This window comes from Protopterus annectens, chromosome 8.part0 (genome assembly GCF_019279795.1).
Source record: "Protopterus annectens isolate FY-2018-M chromosome 8.part0, PAN1.0, whole genome shotgun sequence".
In the NCBI taxonomy this organism is placed as follows: Eukaryota; Metazoa; Chordata; order Ceratodontiformes; family Protopteridae; genus Protopterus; species Protopterus annectens.
In genome coordinates this window covers 1110730307-1110751943 of record NC_056741.1, presented here as the reverse complement: position 1 = coordinate 1110751943, position 21637 = coordinate 1110730307, and the positions used below count along the sequence as shown (strand labels likewise).

Sequence of the window (21637 nt, the reverse complement as noted above, 5' to 3'; positions counted from 1 at the left end):
GGTCAGGGAAGGGCTTTAATTTATGTGACTAGGAAGTCTGTTCCAGAGAAGGGGTAATTTCTGAGACACATATGTCTCTCCAGCATGTTTTGCTTGTGTCACACCAGGTTAAGATCCTTAGACTGCATGGTCCTTTTGTAGTTTGCTTAGATTGGGCGGTCCTTTTACAGTTTGTCTTGTGAATGTGTAACAGTTCCATCAGTACTGGATGTGTGAGTGCCTTGTAGGTTAGGCATAGATCACCCATAAATAACTGGTAGGAGACAAACTAAAGGATAGAGCTTTTAGTCAATATGCCTAGGACATGTTGTTTACACCCTATATTTTTTTTGTAAGACACCTCTGAGGCAGCTCCAGCTGTTGCAAGTGCCTGGTCAAGTGCATGCTGAAAGCTGCATTGTACTCAATTATTGGTCTAATGAGAGGTGAGCATGGAGAAACTATAACTTCCTTGGATCGGAACGCCATGCCTTTACTTATAAGCTGTGCCACGTAGATGGACTTCCTGAGTGCTGTGGACACATGGTGGTCAAAGTTCAGGCTACTATTTGTCTACTTAGATCTTTCACCTCTGAGTCCACTCTTAGGGGTGTGCTATTATTTTTATAATTTGGAGAGGTATTTGACTTCCCAAAGGGTATGATTATGCATTTTTTGCATTTAGTTTTAGGCTGTGACTCTGGCACTAATCATTTGTTTCGAGTCAGACCCTTATGAAGGATATCTACATTGGTGGGGGGTTTCAATGATTGCCCCTAACCTGCAATCATCAGCCAACTTGGTCAGCCAAAGGCCTTCTACATTAGCCTTGATTTCAGAGAAGTATATTCCGAACATTAGAGGTCTCAGCAATGAGCCATGTGGCACACCACTAGTAACTGGCCTCTTGTTGGATTTGGATTCTCCCACTTTAACAGCATGTGACTTATACATGGGCCATTTGGCTATCCATCTGGTGATGTAGAGTTTTATGTCCAGGTTTGTGAGTTTATCTATAATACCCAAGTGGGAAATTGCATCAAATGCCTTAGCCAGGTCAAGGTAGGCAGTATGCACTTATTTACCCTCATCCATGGCCCTAATGACATTCTCAAAGACGTCTACCAGATTGAGCAGACATGACCTGTTGTTGACAAAGCCATACTAGGTTGGATTAAGTGTTCGGAGGTTTCCTCTGACATTATTTATCAGGTCCTGATTATTCTTTTTATGACCTTGGATATAAAACTAGTCAAACATGTGGGTCTGTAATTTCCTAGGTTTGTTAATGGTCCTCCCTTTATGAGGGATGTCCATTGCTGTCCTCTACTCTACAGGGATAACGCTAGTCTGGAGGCTGTGGTTAAGTAGAGATCCTAGTGGGCCTGATAGGTCCTATTTCAAGCAATTTAAGAGGCATCCCGGGATATTGTTGGGACACATCAAAGCCGTGGTTTAGCTTTAGAAAGTGCAGTAGTGACCTGTTCTTTTGAGATACCTAATAAAGGAATGGTGGAGGGTATTTCTTGGGGGACAATCAGAAGTGATAATAAGTGAAATTTAAGCTGAATTTATTGGCCATTAGATTTGCTATGACTTCTGGCTGGTGCAGAGTCGATGCAGTCTACAACTAATTCCATTCATTGTTGTGTGCTGCCCTTAAGACTGCGGACATAAATGAAAAATACCTTATGGTTGTCCTTAGTTTGGGAGGCTATTTTTGCCTTAAAATCTGCTTTTGAAGACTTGACTTGTCCCATGATTTGCTTGTTTAGACTAATGAGAGAGTTTTTGTTTTGTTGTGCACATTTTCTCTTACTTCTAGACTGGATTTTTTTTCATTTGTTGTACAACCTATTTATACCAGGAGTCCACTAGGGTTGCTTGTTTTTGCAGTTTGTCCTAGTTTTATTTTGGTCTGGTGCTGCCGTTTAAATGCAGTTGTTTATATGGTCATACAAGGCTTTTGTGTATATGTCTCTGCATAGGCTTCTATGTTTTTCCTGGGTTTGGGGGAGCTTGGAAATCAACTATGCCATCGCTTAGTAGGAGGTAATTAGCATTAGAAAAGTTCTTAAGGGTTTTGAGGTTAGGATGGAATTTTGGTTTTGTATTTATTTTAAAGGAGACTGCTTTGTGATCTGATCTGATCTAACCAGTATGGGCAACACACTCAGGGGGGTGCTATGCTGTCCCATATCTGTGAGTACCAGGTCTAGGCTGCCTCAGGGCATTTTCATTCACAAAGTCTAGAAATCATGGAACCTGCATGTTAGCGGTCATGTATACTTCTCAGTTAATGGAGGGGTAGTTGAAATCACCCATGAGTATGGTATTGGGCTGAACGGAAAGTGATTCCAGGAAATTCAGGTATGATGTATGGTTTTCCTGGTTTGTGATGGCAGACCTGTAGCTAACAAGGATATGGTATGGGATTTTTCCTATGGTTAGTTGGACATGGAGTAGCTCAAGCATGTCATCTTGTTTGACCAGTCTTTAGGTGTGCTTATCCTTTATGTAGAGGGATACATCTCCAACCTTTTGTCCTTTCTTGTGCAGTGGATGGTTGGAGCATGTGAAAGGCATTAGAGCCTTGTACTGCTGAGGTGCTTTCCATGGCTTCAAACTATGTCTCTGTAACTGCACAGATATCAGCATTCTCCAGGGTGAGGAGTGCTTCCCGGGAGTGTAGTTTCTTGCTGAGACTCCTAGCACTGAGGAGTAATACCTTTAGCTTATCCTGAGTAGATTTTGCTATGTTGGAAAGTTTGACTATTTGGCAGTGCCTAAAAAAAGGCATTATAACGACAGATAATGTTTTGGCCAGTTACTGAAAGCCTAGTGACGATAGGTGAAGACCATCCCCTGGCAAATAAGATTTGCCTGCCAATCATGTTCTCCCAGGCTGACAAATATTGGACCTCTTTGGAATAACACCAGTAGCTAAGCCAATTGTTAAAGTCAGTAATTGTCTGTTGGTATTGCAGCATCATCCTCAGAGACAGTAGAATGCTGCTCAGTGCTAGGCTCATACCTGTCTATCATACATATTCTGAGAGCTCAATAATGTCTCTCTTCATATAGTCCAGGGAGGTATGTCTCAGGTCATTTATGCATACATCAGCTATTACTGAATCATACTGGTACTTGGGTTTTAGTGACCTGAGTGCTTGAGTGATCTGGTGAATCCTAGCCCCAGATAGGCAACTAACTGTAACCTTCTCCTTATTCAGCCTGATGAGAGGGATATTTAGTATGTCTCACAATGGCATGTCAAATGACCAAAATATTAGGTTGTATGGTGTTGTCTTGCACCCTATTTTATATCTTCATACATTGTTACCATGGGTATAGCTAAGCATACACCATGTAAGTTGGAGGGGTACTATTTTCCAGAAGTTAATGTCAGTAAGTATTTTTCCATTTAGACACATAAATTAAAGAGTACAAACATGCCAGCAAGGAAGAAAGGTAACTGTACCCAAAGTGAGGTATACTTCTTACATACTAATATTCACAGTGAAATGCTTAGTATAAGAATTAGCTAGCTCTTTCAGTACAAAATAAAGATATGGTGAAGGAGGATAACAACATGCAAATCTCATGTACTTATCTGAATTTTCTGACTATGCCCTAAATATTTTTTTTTTTGCCCTGTGAACAGAACTGAGGCACAGAAGTGAGCCATCAACAGTTGCTTAATTGCAGACAGATGTCTGTAATGGTTAACAGCACCATCTGTAGCAAACATTGACTCTCTGTCCTGTATGTATAACATTTGCTTCCTCAGAATTTTGTTCTTCTAACTACTGGATTCATAAGTAATGGAGAAATAATCTTTTAAGTATTGTAGTAAGTGCCAAACTTTTATTTGAGGTACAGAAAGACATAATAAAATACATGCAAAGGTTTAGCAGTACTGAGACAAGTCAGAATGCACATTACATTGTGTAAATGGTGAATGCGTTATTTTAAAATTGCTACAAAAATATATTTGCATAATGAGAAACTAAATTATTTATAGTATAGTTAGGTAATCCTTTTGCTTACTTGTATAAAAAGAAAATAGGTTGTATATTTTTTTCCTGCTCTAGCATTTGTTCTACATAATCTCTACAGAAACTATGCTTATAATTATGTTTCTCTCTCTCTTCTAGGGCCATCTGTTTCAGAAGATAATTGAGGGAGGGAAAACAAAGCAGGAGGCCAGAAATAAGCAACCGTCTGTGAAGGCAGTGCATGGTGGTAGTAGAGTTTTTCATTTCTGCGTCCACCTTATTAAATGACTTGCTTCAAACCACAAATGCTGTTTCATTTGAACATAAACACATTGCAGATACAAAAATAGAAATGAAGTACGATTTTGTTGAGCGTCTGATTGTTCAGCAGGAAGTGTGTCATAATCATTCTTTGTGAAAGCATCAAGGGGCTTGCCTTTGGAGTATGAGCTGTGTTTGCAAGTTACCCACAAATAAAACACAGAGGCATTGCTCTGAAATCTGCCAGATAAAGACTGTTTGTGCTGGTTTGCTGGAAGTGCTGCCTTCTGTTTGGATCCAAGTGGCACTCTGATTTTTCTTACAAGATTTTTCATTTCTGTGAAAGGGGCACTATAAAAGAGGCAATGGATTCATACCACCTCTCTTAGCAATGATCTGAACAACATTCTATTGCTTCATATTTTGATTACAGTGAACATAAGAATTCAAATATTTCTGGATCATGGAGCCTGAGACTGTATTGCCTTCATGCTGTTTAAGTTCCCGACTCCCACTCAAATTCTCAAAACCTCGTTCCTCAAGCCAGTCAGTGCCAGGTAAAACAACTCAGCTACAGAGACAAACATCAGAGCCAGCCTTAAGAACCAGCTCTCTTAGTTCTTTGAAACGATCAAGTATAAATGAAAGAAACCAAGATGCATTACTTGCTTCTAGGGCATTAGTAACATCCTGTGCATTCTCTGATGACTTCAGCTATCCTAAATCTTCCTTGCGGAAACTTAGCTTGCAGGAAAGGAGGAAAATATTTGAAATGAATAACACAGGAGACCAGAGCCCTCAACCATGCAATGAAAACATTTCAGAAGAAGGACAAGATACTCCAGAAACAGAGGCTGGTATTGGCATGACATGGGAAGCTGCCTCCTGCCAACATCAGAAAGCTGCAGGAAGACAGGATCTCACTGCTAACATGCTCATTAGCTGTACTCCTGAAGCAAAGCTCACAGGTGGTGATTGGAAACAGGCCAACAAATTTGGTAGTAGTCTGAAAGCACATCATACAGACAGCAAAATACATTATTCTAGAGGAGCAGGAACACTGGATGTGCGACAAAGAATTTCCTCTTTTGAATCACTTGCCAGTCAAAAACAATCACAGCAAATGCCTGCCACTTCTCATGAGAAGAAAACAAGTAAATTATCGTCTTGTTCATCACTTTCAGTTAAGAAAATGTTTACCGATGAAGCTAATGAAGATGCTTTAAGGCAGAGAGGTCCCTTAACTTGTGATAGCAGTGACCAGATGCACATCCTGGTGGAGGGAACAAGTGACAAGATTTCAGTGTCAAACAGCTTCACTAAACAGGAAACTTTGGGCAAAACACAGCAGACCAATGTTACTTCAGAAAATAATCTAGCAACCAATCAACTGGAGAGAAATAGTTGTGAATATACTGAGTTGCCGGCATCCTTTGTAATGCATGATATGACTATTTCACCTGTGCATGATAAGACGGAAGTTGTAGGGGCATGTAATATATCCAGTGAAATTGTCACTTCAGAAAAGAGTGAAATAAACACATCAGAAAAGGAAGATATGAAAAGTGAAGGTGATGCAGAGATGTCTGTGCTCGGGTCAAACTATTCAGAATGCTGTAAGGCATCCTATATATCTGATGCAAGTAAAATTAAGCAAAATGATTTAGAAAAAATCAAATCAGAAGTCACTGTTCAAGTTTCTCAAGCAGCAGAAATGTGTTCAAGCCATAGCTCACTGGAGAAGGAGACTGCAAAGCGATATCTAGGTCTGGAAGATGGTTCAGAGGTAGTTTTTGAGCCTTCTTTTATCCCTAACCAGAGAAGTTCATCTCCTGTTCCTGAGGATGAATTTGCTTCTGAAAGCTACAGTGAAGAAAAAAGTTTGGAAGCATGTGAGAGTACTCCCCAGTTGCCTGCAGCCATGATGGACCTTTCCAGCCCCTTGGCACCACACATACTGTTAGACTGCTATGATGATAAGCATGATTCAGATGGGTCAGTGGTGACTACACCAAGCGACCTTAGCCAGCTGGATATGAGAAGCTTTTCTATCAGGTATACCATTTTTTTAAATGTGTTTTAATGAACAATCAAACAGTGTTCATCCACAATATGCTGATGTATTTTCCTTATACGAGAAACCTGTTCTAAGTCAGAATGTAATTGTAAATGGGAATAGTGATGGACAGGCAGCAAGAGAGGCTCAGACCACTATGACTAATTCCTGATTCATAAGTTTGTGTCTGAGATGTCCTGCTATTGGCATGTCCTTTTTGAAATAAAAGGCAAGGAGATTTGTTAATTTTTTTCCCAAGACTCCAAAAGTTTTATTTATTTTCATGCAAATAGTTAGTATGCATTTTGTCTCATTCATGCAAGAAACAGTCCTTTCTACCCTGACGGATGGCCGTTAATTTGCTACACTTAAGGTTAGTATTCTTTTAACATCAGGTCACACCCCAGTATCAGAGTTTACAATCCACTTCAGTTAATATTTCATTATATTCTTTTCACAGAGGTATTTTCACAGTAACTATCTTCCTTATACATGCTCTACAGTTATGTGGAGAGGAGAAGAATATCCATTGTGTTGCTTCCCTAAACTCCTTCATTATGGTGTCTATTGGCTACTCTTTCACATTCTCCCATTTTCCTTGCTGGTCTTTCTGGCATCCTAGTATTGCCTCCACAGTTTTCTCTGTTTCTCACTTCCCACTTAGTCCACTTTCATGAATGGTGTTTACTAGGTTGATTTCTCAATATATTTAGTTCTTTACTTCTAATATCTTCCATTATGGTTATTACTTCCTCAATTCTGGGAGGTGTTGAAATTTTCCATCTTAGTATTATAGCCTTTTTGGACGCTATTAGGATCAATCCATTAAAACATATTGCTGGTAAAAACATATCCTCTGTCTTAACCCAATTTAATAGATAAGTTCGCTCTTCTAGCCTTTTTCATGTTCCACATCTCTTGCTATAAACTTTGCAGGCCCTATTTAAATTATGTAAGCTGTGAACACTCATTTTAGGAGGGAAAAAGCAGTAGTTTCTTCCTTCCTTGTAAGGCGTCAACATTGGTCTTAAACTGGAATTCATGGATGTAGGTATGGGTGCGGCTTTCTTATGTATTCTGACTGTTCTGTTTGTTCTTCTAAATGTGTTGAGTATTGTACTTCTCATCACTTGCCAGAATGAATTTCTACTACACAGTACGGAGTTTTGACACTTATGACTTTTAATTTTACTTGTTTTTCTTAGAGTTATTTCTTCATCATTGATTTATACCCAATGATGACAACTAAGTCTATAAACAAATGTGATTGTGGCAGGTAAATAGCCCCAAAACACTTTTATTCATAGTATCATTTTTACACCTGTATAATAAGTTCAGTGATTAGTCACGGTGGTACAGCGGTAGCGTTGTTGCCTCACAGCAAGAGGTTCTCCTGTTCGATTCATGGCTGGAGTGCCTTCTGTGTGGAGTGTGCATGTCCTCCCCGTGGTCGAGTGGCCTCCGAAAGACATACGTGAATGGGCGTGCCTTCGCTGAAGGCTGGGCTTCGGGCTGGCAACTCGGCACCATGAACAAATCTACTGCCAATCATTAGCAGACTGGAGTTCCGCTGTGGCGACCCCTAACTGGGAAAAGCTGCAAAGACAAACATTATAAGTTCAGTGATTTTTTGCTTGTAATGATTTTAATGTAGCTGCTAAGTTAGAGACAGAAAGATTTGGCTTCATTTTGATTAAGAACCATTTCAATGCATAGTAAATAAGTCCAAGGAAGTAGTATCTAGCAAAAAGCTTATCAGAAAATAAATGAATCTTTTTTTAAATAAGATATTGTCCTTCTTGAATTCTGGAATGTCAGCATCCACAATGAGGGCTGATGCTACGTTTTGTACCAGCTGCCACTGTTGTAGGATTTAAACACATCTGTTTATGTGTCTGAAGAACCTTTACTTATGAGGGCACCTGCAAAATATGAAGTCAGACAGGTAACTTTATCAGGATAGTGTAGGACAAGGTTCATATTAAACTTAGGGCTGGAGACCATCAAGCTGATTAGCTACAACATCTCATAACATATTTTTTATCCCAGATATTAATTTGTGATCTCCCATGCATTCATCAAGCCTAGTTTTGAAGTTGGCAAGGGAGTCATTTTTGTCTGATAAGCAATGGGAGATTATTTGAGAGGATTTCAGGAGGTGGTGATTGGTATAATAGTTAGGGGTTTACCTCACAGATACAAGGTACAGGGTTTGATTCTGACCATTAAAGAAAATTGGCTAGGCTTACAATGGCCCACAAAGGCAGCTAGCCGGGTCCTTACCTATGAATTTATGAACCTATGAACGTAGGTATGCTGGATCAAGAAATGCTGGCATGTACTGCTCGTGTCCTGATGAAGGTTGAGGTCTTCAGATTGAGTACAAGTTTGCACATCCATATTGTCCTGAGGGAGAGATTTTTTTTTACAGCATGGAATACTAAACAGAGATTATCCCTCAGATGTCAGTAGGTGTTTTTCAGGGTAGCTGAGGTTGTGAAGATCAGAAATCTTTGTAGTTCTGTCAAATTGATCAAGGTTCTTTGTAAGGTATATAGTAAAGGGAGTATTGTATTTGAGGTTCTTTGTAAGGTATATAGTAAATGGAGTATTGTATTTGAGGTTCTTTGTAAGGTATATAGAAAAGGGAGTATTGTATTTGAGGTTTTTTTGTAAGGTATATAGTAAAGGGAGTATTGTATTTGGGGTTCTTTGTAAGGTATATAGTAAAGGGAGTATTGTATTTGAGGTTCTTTGTAAGGTATATAGTAAAGGGAGTATTGTATTTGAGGTTCTTTGTAAGGTATATAGTAAAGGGAGTATTGTATTTGAGAATATATCTGATGAGGGAGGAAAAGAGTGGTACTAGGACCTGTTTCAACTTCGATAAGGTATCCTTACAGATCCAATGAGCAAAGTAGAAGGACACTAGACATGGTGGTCAAAGGTGTGATCATTATTATTATTATGTGTACTTAAGTCCTGGATAGTCTCAGATGTCCTGAGGGAGGTGTCTGCAATGTAATTGGGGGGGTGATGTCTTTTTCAGCTGATGCACATGACATTGTTCTGGTCTAAGCTCTGCCTGAGTAACTTGGTGTCAGAAGGGTTTTTGATAATGACACCTAGTTTGCAGTCATCAGAAACTTGGTAAGTCACATACCATTGCCACCTCTGAGAGGTAGATGCTGATGAAGAGGGAGACCAAGACTGATCCCTGCTGTACCCTAATAGTGACAAACCTCTGGCTTGAGGAGATGCCCCATGTTTAAGCAATGTTGCTTCTATAAGAAAGTCAATTAGCAAGCCAATGGACAACATGCAGGTTATGCTAAGTTGGGAGAGTTTAGCAAATATGCCATTGTGTGTTATGGCATTGAACGTCTTGGGGAGGTCTAGATAAGATGCACAGATGGACAGTCATTTATCTAGAACTTCAGTAATCCTTTCAAAGAAGTGAGTCAGGTCTAGAATGCATAACCTACCTCAATGAATCCAAGCCGTTTGGGGTCAAGGATTTGCAAATCACTCAAATCAATGTTTATCAGTTCAGCACTAATGCATTGCATAACTTTACAGATGGCACTTGTGAGACTAATAGGTCTGTGGTTTCCCTGGTCAGTTGCGGGACTGTCCTTGTATAATGGTACACTATGGCTCCTCTCTACTCCTCAGTGACATGACCTAAAGAGAGATTCATGTTTAAGAAGCTTAGGAGAGAGCTGGCTTAATGATGATTGACTTTTTTAGATGACAACTGGGAATATTACTGGGTCCTATAGAACATGAATTCTTAGCTTTGGATAGTGCTGATAATAAAAAAGGAAGTTTTAGTGGGGAGGGGATTATGGGTTTATTAGGGGGTGTGATATTAGCATTGCATTATCTGCTAGGATATTAACAACAAATGAGGGATCTGACTGGGTGCTTCCATTATGGATTTGTTCAATGCAGCACAGAGTTTCATTTTTTTAATTTTTAATGGAGCTGAATGCATTCTTGTGGTTAACTTGAACATTTGTAGCTCCCTGTGTTTGTAAGTAGCCTTAGTCTCTGCAATGAACCTTAGGTATTTATTTATTACTTTTAAATCTCTCTTATATTAGGAGAATGAGTACTTTCTATAGAAAGCTATGAGTTTCTCGATTTTGTTGTAGAACTTGTTTATACAGGAGTTCCATTACCACTACCACCACCATCATCATCATCATCATTCCCCCTTTTCCCAATTTCTTCATGGGTTTGGGGTATTGCTTCAATTGACACTATCTCTTTCAATTCATTTCCACTCTCTTACCTTCTTCAACTGTCATGCCTGACTATCGCAAGTCTTATCTCACACAATCTGTCCATCTCTTTGTTGGATGCCCTTATTTCTTCTTGCCTTCTTCCAGTCTCTCCTAAATCTTCTTTACCACATTGTCTCCTGCTTTCCTGCATATATGCCTGAACCACTGTAACCTGCTGTCTTTGACCTTCTCTGCAATTAGAGCTATGTATGCTTCTGCAGTGATGTCCTCTTTTCTTCATTTTTCCCACAGTGTGTATCCTACCACCCATCTCAGGCACTTCATCTCCATCACTGCGGCTTCCTCAACTGTTCTGCCTAAATTATCCAGGTTTCTGTACCATACAGTAGTACTGGTCATACCATTATTTTTTACACTCTACTTTCAGCTTCTTTGGCTTTCTTTTCTCACACACTACCCCTGACACTCTGTACCACATGGCTGCAGCCCTTCTGATTCTAGCTTTGACCTCCTCATTCAGACTTCCCTTCTCTTCAACCATTCCTCTTATGTACTTGAAGCTGTTAACCTGTTCTACTAGTTTCCCTTTTATCTCAGTTTTCAGCTTCTTCTGATTTCCCCTTTTTGCTCGCATTACAGCTGTCTTATCTATAGTCCGATTCATCCCCTGTGCTTTCAGTTTTGCATTCCATTCCACAATCATTGGCTAAAGTACCATCATCTCCATACAGCAGCTTTGTTGACCTGTTACCTCTGACCTGTTTGCTAATGTAGTCCATCACCAGTATGAACATCAGTGGGCTCAGAGCTGAACCCCGATGTACACTTACTCCCACTGGGACTCCCTCTGTGAATTGAAATACTGTTTGTACTTGTATCATTGGGTTCTCATACATAGCTGCACTAATTCTGCCAATGTTTCTGAGACTTTAAAAATTACTTTCGTGTGATCTTGTCATATACCTTCTCGAAATCTAGGAATGTCCAGCTGGACTCTTTCCTCATCGCTAGTTTCTTCTCAACTGTCTATCGCACTACAAACATCAGGTAGGTTGTGTTACATTCTGATCTAAATCCAAACTGTTCATCTCCCATTTTACTTTCTATTTCCTCTGTTTATTTCTTTATTAATCACCCCTCCAGAACTTTCATGCAGTGTGACAGGAGTTTGATACCTTTATACTGTCCACAGCTGTGAATGTCCCCTTTGTTCTTGCATACTGGCATTAGAATGCTTATTCTCCAGTCATCTGGAATACACTTTTCTTTTCATACAGCTATGAGTGCTCTACGGAGCCATTTCTCCCTGAACTCACCCAACATCTTCTTTTAAACACCTTTATTAAATTATTACTTAAGACACAGGCGAATGTATACTAACCAAAAAGGAAACAAACCATATTAACATTTTCCCCATTTACATTCATTATAAAAAATTTTTTTTCTTTTTTTTAATTGTCATTAGTCCAACATTACATACATTGCTGAATTCCTGCCTTCCCTTAAACCTCAGTCCTCCTCATTCTGAACCTTATTCTGCATGTATTGTTCCTTACATCTTCCATTTCTATGTAATTTGCTCCTTCCCTTTTCTAAAGATCCCTTTTCCAGTTCTTTTATCTCTTTTATAAAAGTCAATAGGTCAGATACAGCTGATTTAGACTTTGATTTCCATTTTCTAGTAATTGCTTTTTTTGTGGCAGTCAACAGAATTAAACTTAGTAAGGGCTTACTATGTCTAGGCAATTCAGATTCTGTATCCCAGCTCAAAAAATCATATGCTTAGTCACAGCCATCTCTTCACCCAATAGTTCAGATGGAGTACTTTGTAAGGAATTTTTAAAATCTGTCAACTCATTGCACTCCCAAAACACATGTTCCCAGTTACCTCGTTCTTCCCCATCACAACTCCAACATTTGCTGCCTACCAGAGGAAAAATTCTATGAAGTATTCTTGGGATATAAAAATACCTATGCAAACACTTCCAGGCAAAGATCCTAAACCTTCTGGGCTCTGTTGCATACTTGGAAGCCATAAATATGTCCTCCTATTGTTCTCTTTTAGATTGCTTATTCATTCTTTCATCCCAATATTTTCTAACCTCCTCTAATCGATTGTTATAGTTATCATGCAGTATTTTATATGCCCTGCTAATTATCCTTTTTTATCAGCAGCTTCTGTTTTAAATTCGACTAAAAAAAAAAATAAATAAATAAATAAAACACCAGAGCATGTCTTTCACTTAAGATTCCCTAAGCCCTTTCTCTTTGCCTATATTCTGATATCAATTTCTAATAGAGAAGGCAGTCTCTAGTCTGCAGTCCAAACATCGTCTTGGCTTCATCCCACCCTATTAACCTTTCTGTCTCTAGTTATTTGCTCCCAATACCTTGGTCCTTTGTCAGTTTGCTCCAGTAAATTCCATCTTACTTATCATCATCCCTGTCTGTAAAACCTCATTTCTTGTGTTGGCTTATTTCTCAGAATACTTTTCTTTCTTTAATATAATATTTTTTGTGGTTGTTGTTATTATCCTTAAGGATCTGCATCCAAAATGCCACTCTCTCTTTATTTCTTGAATCCCCCTGCTTCAGCATCATCACTTCCCACTTTGAATTGTAACCTTCTGCTTCTGTTATGTATGTGAACCTTAAATGTGTAGGTCTAAAATATCCCTTCAAATCAGATAATCCTAAACCACCTTGTTCTATTGGGTGGATCAACTTCCCCATTTAACCTTTGCCCTCATCCACTCCCAGATAAATTCCTTCAACCCTTTATTAATTATTGTCCATGACTTCTCCTTTGGATGATAACAATATGCCTGATAAAATTAAAGGGCTTAAAACATTTCCACTGCTTGTATCTTACTATATATATCTGTAAACAAGAGCTTCCAGTTTCTCTGTTTATGTATTATCTTTTATTTAGACTTTCCACATATCCTTAACTGCCATAAAAGAAGCCTTTTTAATCCATGCTCCTAAATACTTCATCTTATCATGTTCTCATAAATATGGGTATTGCTGAACCAATTTGTGGTAGGTACATAATTTATGGCTATAGCCTTTGTTTTGTCTTAATTTATTTTTATATCCTGAAAATACATGAAACTGTCTTAAAATGTCCCACAACACTTAGATGTCCTTTTTGGATTTAATAGGTACAAAATAATATAATCTGCAAATAAAATCAAATGTTATTGATTACCATACCAATTATATCCTTGCATCTCTGAGTCTCTTATTTTCTTTGCCAGTGGTTCTTAATACAAACAAATAAAGGGAAAAGATGATAACCCTGCCTGTTTCCTCTCTTCAAACACAACTTATCAGAGAGGAACCCTCCTACTTTAATTTTTGCCTTTGATCCTTCATATATCCTCTTATTTAACCATATTATTGTATCAGGGAATACAAATACTTCCATTGCCCTACTTATGAAATTTTAGCTTACTCTGTCAAATGCTTTCTCTGCATTAAGACGCACCAATGTCAGTGGTATTTTCTTAAATTGTACTTCCCTCTGGATCATCATTGTTCTATTAATGTTGTCAAATGTTGCCTCACCTCCCACAAAAGCACATTGATCTGTGTCAATCAATGTAGGCAACATGTTTACCATTCTTTTAGCTAGAAAAGTTATAAATACTTTATGATCATGGTTTAAAATTGAAATGGGTCTGTATGATGCTGGCCCTGATGGGTATTTACCTTCCTTAGGTAATACAATCACTACAACCTTCTTCAAAGATATTGGTGCACCCCTCATTTTAAAATAATGTTAAACAAAGTCTTCCCAATTTGTATCCCTTTCTTCCCTCCTAACCTCCAAACTCCCACAGGAATACCATCTGTTCTTGGAGAATTTCCTGAAGATTGGTTATATGTCACTGTTTTTTTATCTCATCCCCTCCTATCTCATGTGTTAGCTGTTGCACCTCATTTACCTTTTACCTTGGCATAATTAAGTCTCCATCAATATTTCAATTTGTATTCTTTATTGATTTCCACATTTCTCTTGTTTATCCAAATTTTCATAACATTTCCGAAATATTTCTAATACCTTTATAGGATCTCCGGTTATTTTTCTTTTTATAGGCTCCCTATGGTTAACAACAGCCCATACTATTTTCTGCTGCCAAATTTGTTGTGCTAAAAGCTTTTGTGCTCTAGAGTTATTATCAAAAAATAGTTGCTTAACAACGCTCTTTCTAAACTCATGCATATTATCCAAATATTCCATTATTTTGTCTTTCACATTTGTGCCTCTTCTTGTTCTGTGAGATTCCCCTTATTCTGAAATACTTTAACTTTTGTCAGCCTCTCTAAGTAACTCCTATTACCTCTTAACCATATCGCTTTCAACTTTATTTCTTCTCTGTTTTTAAACTCCATTTTCATTTTATTCCACTCACTACATTTAACTTCTGAAGATATTTCTCTGTCCCCTAATATCTCTTGAACAATTTCCACTACCCATTCCTTAAATTCCTCTTTTTAACAGGTAGATGGGGAAGCACCAGTGTCTCATTTTTGCTTCATTATCCTGCATTTTTATCTTCATTTCTATTCATGCATGATCTGATATAGTTATTGGATGTGTGTCAAAATTCTCAATTAAAAGCACCTGTTCCTGTGAAATATAATTGTTGCCTTATCTAGCCCAGTTATTGTGCCTTAAGGAATAACATGTAAATTGTCTCCAAATTCCTATTACTGAATTCACATATTCCATGCCAAATTATACTTAAATATCCTCAGAAATCTTCACTATTTTGTTATATTTTCCCTTCTAGGCCCCTGATACATTCTCATTATTGCAAATCAAATTTCAGTCCCCACATCTAAGTAATATTCCCTGCTGAAAATTTATTATTTCTCCCAAACTTTTCTTAAACTCCATAATAGCAGTGTTTGGTGAAATAAAAATACTCCTTTGGCAATAGCACCTTACTAATACAAATCTATTCTTATTGTCTTTTTTGCTCTTCTTTCATTATTAGAACCCTTCTAGCAACTAGTGTAATTACTCCCCTTTTACTTTGTCCCTGATATTCTGCTGAATATCCACCCTAAAATTCTTTCTTTGTCAAATTTTCATGCCTTTTTTTCCCAAAGTTGTCTCCTGCAGCATTGCTACTTGCACTCTGCATTTTAATGTAATTAAATACCCTTTCATGTTTGTCTATGTCTGTAAGACCATTTATGTTCCAGGATAATATGGATATTGTAGCTATTGTGATAAAAAGCTATTTTCCCACCTATTGAACATGACAGTTTTTGAAGGTGTATTTCCAACTTTTTTTGTTGCATGCACACACTAATGTCTAGCATGCTGATCTTTTGTATAGTTGTTTCTTCTCTTTGACTTTTGAACCTATTTCACATTTTCAAGACTTTTGTTTTAATGAAAACCAAAACCATCAAACAAGAAACTACATATATTTTCAAAACACATCCATCTCCCATTAACATAGAACAAACACACACAACTATACATATCTTTAAAAAATGAAGTTTTAAATCTCCAGATAAGAATAATTGCCCCAAATCAACAGTTGCACCCACATGGATTACCTAACCTAAAATTAAAGTTACCCATGCTAAAGCAAATACTACATGTTCCCGCAAGCACTGATTGTTATCTGTTATATTCTTATCTCTGTTCCCTCCCACATGTGAAAACAACTGGTATGCTTTCAGAAAATAGTAATGTTAAGCCTTTAGAAAAAGTGCACTGGTTATCTTTAAATACTGCTGTGGAATACCAGTCCATTTGCTTATTTGTGCTTTGTGCAGGATTTGCTAATTGAAATTGAGTGTATTCTTCAAATCTGGCCATGAGAAATAGCTAAGACCTGTATTAGTAAGGATGAAATCATACCAGCAGAAAGAGATGATTCTAACAATCCTAAAAATCAGAGAGAGCAGAATGTTTGTGGAAAATGATTATTCGCTGTACAGTAGGCAGAAGAGAAGCAAATTTATCCCAGCGGTCTTCAGAAAAATTTTTTTCCGTGAGGGATCAATGACATTTTTTTATGTAAAACAGGATAAGGAGGAAATACAAATGATTATCTAAAAAAAGCATCCTTCTGGCTTTTGGGGATTTAAGCAGGAGGTGTCAGAAAAGTTACCACAGGGATAACTGGCTTGTGGTGGCCAAGCGTTCATAGTGACATTGTTTTTTGATCCTTGATGTAGGGTCTTCCTATCATTGTGAAGCAGAATTCACCAAGTGTTTGATTGTTCACCCATTAATAAGGAATGCCAGCTGGGATTAGGCTGTCATGAGACAGGTTAGTTTTACCCTACTGATGATGTGTTATTGCAATAGTAATCCTGTTCAATACAAGATGAACTGCAGGTTCAGACATTTGCCGTATGTCAGCCAAGAAGTTGCATCAAACCTTAAAGGATCAGGTTATTATTCCATATTCCTTTTAGTACCCAAACACACAAAAGGGCTCACATCAGTACTGGATCTGAGCTGGCAAAATGAGTTAATCCCTAAAGAAACATTTTGAATGGTCACAGTGCAATTCATATATCCCTGTCCATCAGAGGTAGACTGGATGTGCTCTTTGGACCACCTTTTTACATAGAAAGATTTCCAAGAAATACAGGAGGCTTTACATTTTTGGGTAAGAGCCTGTCATTATCATTTCTGGGCCCATCAATTCTACATCACTGCAGCCCACATGTTTTTCACAAAATGCATGTCCATAGCTGCAGAGAACAAGAGGATGCAAGATGTAACACTGTTTCTTTGGCTGGATGAGTGTATCTTAGCTGATCCAACAAAGAACAAACTGATCTCTGTTGGAGAGTATCCTTCGAGTCTTGTCCAGTCCCTCTGCATTACTGTCAACTATGCAAAGTACCTCTGGAGCTCTGTCAAATGCTCACATGTATAGGATGCATACTAGATACTCTGTTATAGAGCATGTCTTCCCTAGACAAGATTCTTCTACTAAAAAACTTGGTATTTCAAATTATCAGATATCTCAGATATTGACACTAGTACTATTTGTCTGAACATTAGGTCTAATGGCAGCAGGTGTTGACATGGCTTCCTGTTAATTAATTAATATTCCCTATTAATTCTGCTAGAAGAGTTCCTGAGTTGCTAACATTATGTGTAAATATTCCATATTTCAGTTTCCAAAAGGATACAGTATCACTGCAAGCTAATCCGTCATTTATGTCTAAGGTAGCCACTGAGATAAACCCCAAGCAATCTCTCAGTCTTCCAGTATTCTTCCTTAATTAGTCTAATAGAGGTGAATATTTGTTGCATTCATGGTGGAGGTATGCCCGTGAATGACAGCAGTAAATATATTACTGTAGACATTATTTCTTACATTTTCTTCACATTCACCTCAAAATAATACCCACACTAATGTATTTGCTGATGTAGTTCGCGGATACCACCCTGATCCCAGATCTCTGTAATTATTTGTGTATTCTTTTCTTTATTTCTTTGTTTTTATTTGTAACAGTTATTAAAGTGATTGAGATGGGAATGTAGCTATGAATAATAATAATAGCAAATGCCATACTGTGAGCATTATTTTTAATCATTGTGAAGATCTCTTGTCTCCAGGGTTGTTTATTTTTTATCTTGTAGGCATTTATAGCAGAATGCAAAATCTTCCTTTAGCTTCCTGAATTACTTATGCATAAGTTGGACTCTTTTTTAAGCCAATTTTTATCATATATTTTTGGATTTAGGCACAAATACAAATGTCACTGTACCTACTTATATTTTATATGTGTACTGAATTTTCATCAAAGATTTTACATGTATTAAAGCCAAATTCAGTATTTTACAGACTTCATGTTTCTTGTTTACTGCAACTGAGTTATTTATATTGCATTCACAATTGTGTGTTTTGGGGGAATATTTTGCTGATGAGTAGAAGCTCTCATATTATGATTTATGCTACAGTGACCTCTCCTGTAAAGATTTGATGTTATGTTGTGTACACTTTCAGAGCTCTATTTTCTTTTTAATGTCATTACAGCCTACATTTAAATGCATCTGTACACATTAACTGCCTTTTTACTTAAATGAACAAAGTACCTGTCCCTTTTCCTGTGAATGATCCTGTCATTTGGCACCTTGTCATGCTACATTTTCAAATAATTATATGGTGACTATACATCTGCCTGACCAAAAACGTTTGTGTTCAGTCTTGCAGAACTGAGAGACTGTAGTGCAGAAAGGAAGGATGATTACCTAACTGAAGGTTTGCTGAACCGTTCTGAATCTCTTAATTCCAATTTATCTACCTTCTCAATGATTTCAATGATTCCTGCTGAAGATCTAGAAAAAATGTTGGAAGAAGTGAAGTCACTTGGAGATGAAGCATATCAGGTATTCTTGTCTTCTGTGTGTGTATATGTATGTGTGCATTCTTAAGAAGTAGCTGGCTAGCTGAAAAGCTTGTTTGTATGTTGAGATGGAATATCAGGATTATTTATCTTTAATTTGACTGTGACCACCTGCTGACTGTCCATTAATGAATTGCCACCAGTCACTGCTGATCATTTGACCCACACATCCTGATAATTGTGGCTAACTTAGATAAGATTGGAGTAATTACCAATCCATGTTGTGTGTGCTACGTAGGTGCATTTAGGCTTTGAGATCCATAGGTATTCTCCCTGATAATAATGGTGCATTGAATTGTCCATTACTAAACTTACACTCCTACCTGTGTGAAATCCTGAGTTTGAATGTGATTCAATGGATATCAGAAAACGGACAAACACTTACATTCTGCTCAACTGTTCCAAGTCAATGACTAACCATGGAGGTATATGGGAGATTTATTTTTGCTTATATTTGGGGCTGGGGTATCCACTGAAAGCTAAGTGATACCATGGATATGGGATGAGGTGTTTGAATAAGCAAGTACAGGATGTTTTTCAGTCAAGAGAAGCTAGGGTGAGGGGCAAGGCTTTGATTATACTTAAGCCAGATCAATGGTTAACTTTGAAACAGGTTGTAATTAGCTGGAGAGATGGTGGACATAGTTTCTTTCTGCAAACATGTTTAAATTGCATGTTTGTATAAGTTTTTTTTTTATAAACTGTATAAGTTTAATACCTCAACCAAGAAACATAATAAACTCAATCTCTGAACACTGTTAATTAAGGTCATATTCCAAAAGGTATAAATAACCAAGCTGTAGTGCAGTTCATATTTCTGCAGTAGGTAATTAATTTGGGACTAATGTACTGGGATTGTTCAGACTGTATTTGGTGACCCAAACTGACCATTTGTCCTTAGCTTTTTGTCTCGTGTAAGTGTGGATCCTCTGTTGATAGTGTCATATATGATACAGCTGCCATTTCCCTGTATAGTTCCTCTTATCAAGGGTCTATCTTCATTTTTCAGTTTTTAGTAATACATTTATATATATATATATATATATATATATATATATATATATATATATATATATATGTATATATATGATCAACACTAAATTTGGAAGTCTAGACTGGGGAGACCCTAACCTAAATCAGTCTGTTTCATCCAAAAAGTACAATCCTTTAGATTATGTTACATGGGCTGGACAAAGCACATCTAGGACAGCTTGCAAAAATTTCTTGAAATCTGCTAGGGCTGGGCATTCCCCAAAGAGGTGTAACCAGTCTCCCATGCTGCCTGTGTCACATCTCCAGCACTGCTGAGGGAATTTAGGAATATCTTGCTCTGCTCAATCTACTGGGAAATAAAAGTATTTAAATTGGCACTTCCACCCACCCAAATATCCTATACTTCAGTGATCTTGAGGAATATCTTGAGATTAATAATATTCTGTCCCAGTGGTGCAAACTTGTTTGCACATCTGTTTTCCCATAGCAATTTAAATGTGTTTATTATGTTGTTATGGGGGGTAATCAATATACTGTACAATTGGCTTATTGCCCCCTTTGAACTCCATTCACCCTGTGTTGTGAATCCTATCCAATCTACCCATCTGGATATATCTGTGGTGGAGGATTTTGATATCCTTAATGTATGGAACTTGTTTATAAGGCACTCATAAATATCACTACCGTTTTGAATTGGGGAATATAAAGTATGATAAGTTTCATTTGCGATTACCTCTTCGCCCTCCACAAGATTTCCAAGTATTGCAACTTCTTGCATCTGCCTACCTTCTTCGAAGCTAAGTTTGCCCAAGTCCCCCAGTTCTCCCTGCAACCTATAGGTAAGAGCTGTTTTATCCACTTATTTGTATTAATCTCATTGGACCCTCTTGAATGTCTTTCACCAATGAAGATCGCAATTGAGGATAACACTTAGTGTGCAAGCCTTTTTTTTTTTTGCCTTAACATGCTAAACACCTGGGATGAAAAGGGTAGATAAGAGTATAAGATGTCGCACCAGAGAGATTGTTAATGCAGATTTATCAGGTCACCAAACACCTTCAAATGGGCAGCTTTAAAGTAAGTCTCAAGATCTGGAAGGCTTAATCCCCCCAGTTTGGACAGTGTTCCCAACTTACCCTTGGACTTTCACCTGCCCAGATAAAGTTCCTTAGAAAAACCTAAAGGGATTCCAAACACCCAAGGGGGGGGATAGGTAGGGCTTGCAAGGCTTGTAGAATCTGGGGGAGGGTGAACTTTAACAAAGCAAATGTGTAAGCACAAATGTTTCCATTTGTCTGTATGTTTTTTGACCCTTTCATACATTTTATTGTATGTTTCTATGATAGACTCCTGCATAGAGGACCCCACCTGGACTCTTAGATATGTAATAGTGCCTTGTTTGGAAAGATATAATATATCTGTTTGATAAACTAGCTGAAGGGGGTATAATGCACTTTCACCACCTTTGTCTTCTCAGCATTGATTTATTATCCAGAATGTGCTCCAAAGTATTTTAGCTCCTGTAATAGCTGGTCAAGATGCTCATCCGGCTTACTCAGATAAACCAACAAATCATCTGTGTATAGGGACAACTTATATTCTGTACCATTAATAATTTACCCTCTAGCTAGGAAGACCTAATCCTATATGCCAAGGGCTCTAAATAAAGGAAAACAAAAGGGAGACCAGGGATATCCTTG

At 37.8% G+C, this 21637-nt stretch overlaps 1 protein-coding gene across 1 annotated transcript in view; it reads left to right on the top strand.

The window, feature by feature from the left end:
* The window catches only part of LOC122808412, a 234597-nt gene extending 228276 nt beyond the window's left edge, over positions 1 to 6321 (top strand). Inside the window, exon 2 of the mRNA XM_044079374.1 lies at positions 4137 to 6321. Within this exon, the coding sequence (XP_043935309.1) occupies positions 4702 to 6321 (1620 nt within the window). The 5' untranslated portion in view covers positions 4137 to 4701. The remainder of the gene's footprint in view (positions 1 to 4136) is intronic.
* Positions 6322 to 21637: the final 15316 nt, after the last annotated feature.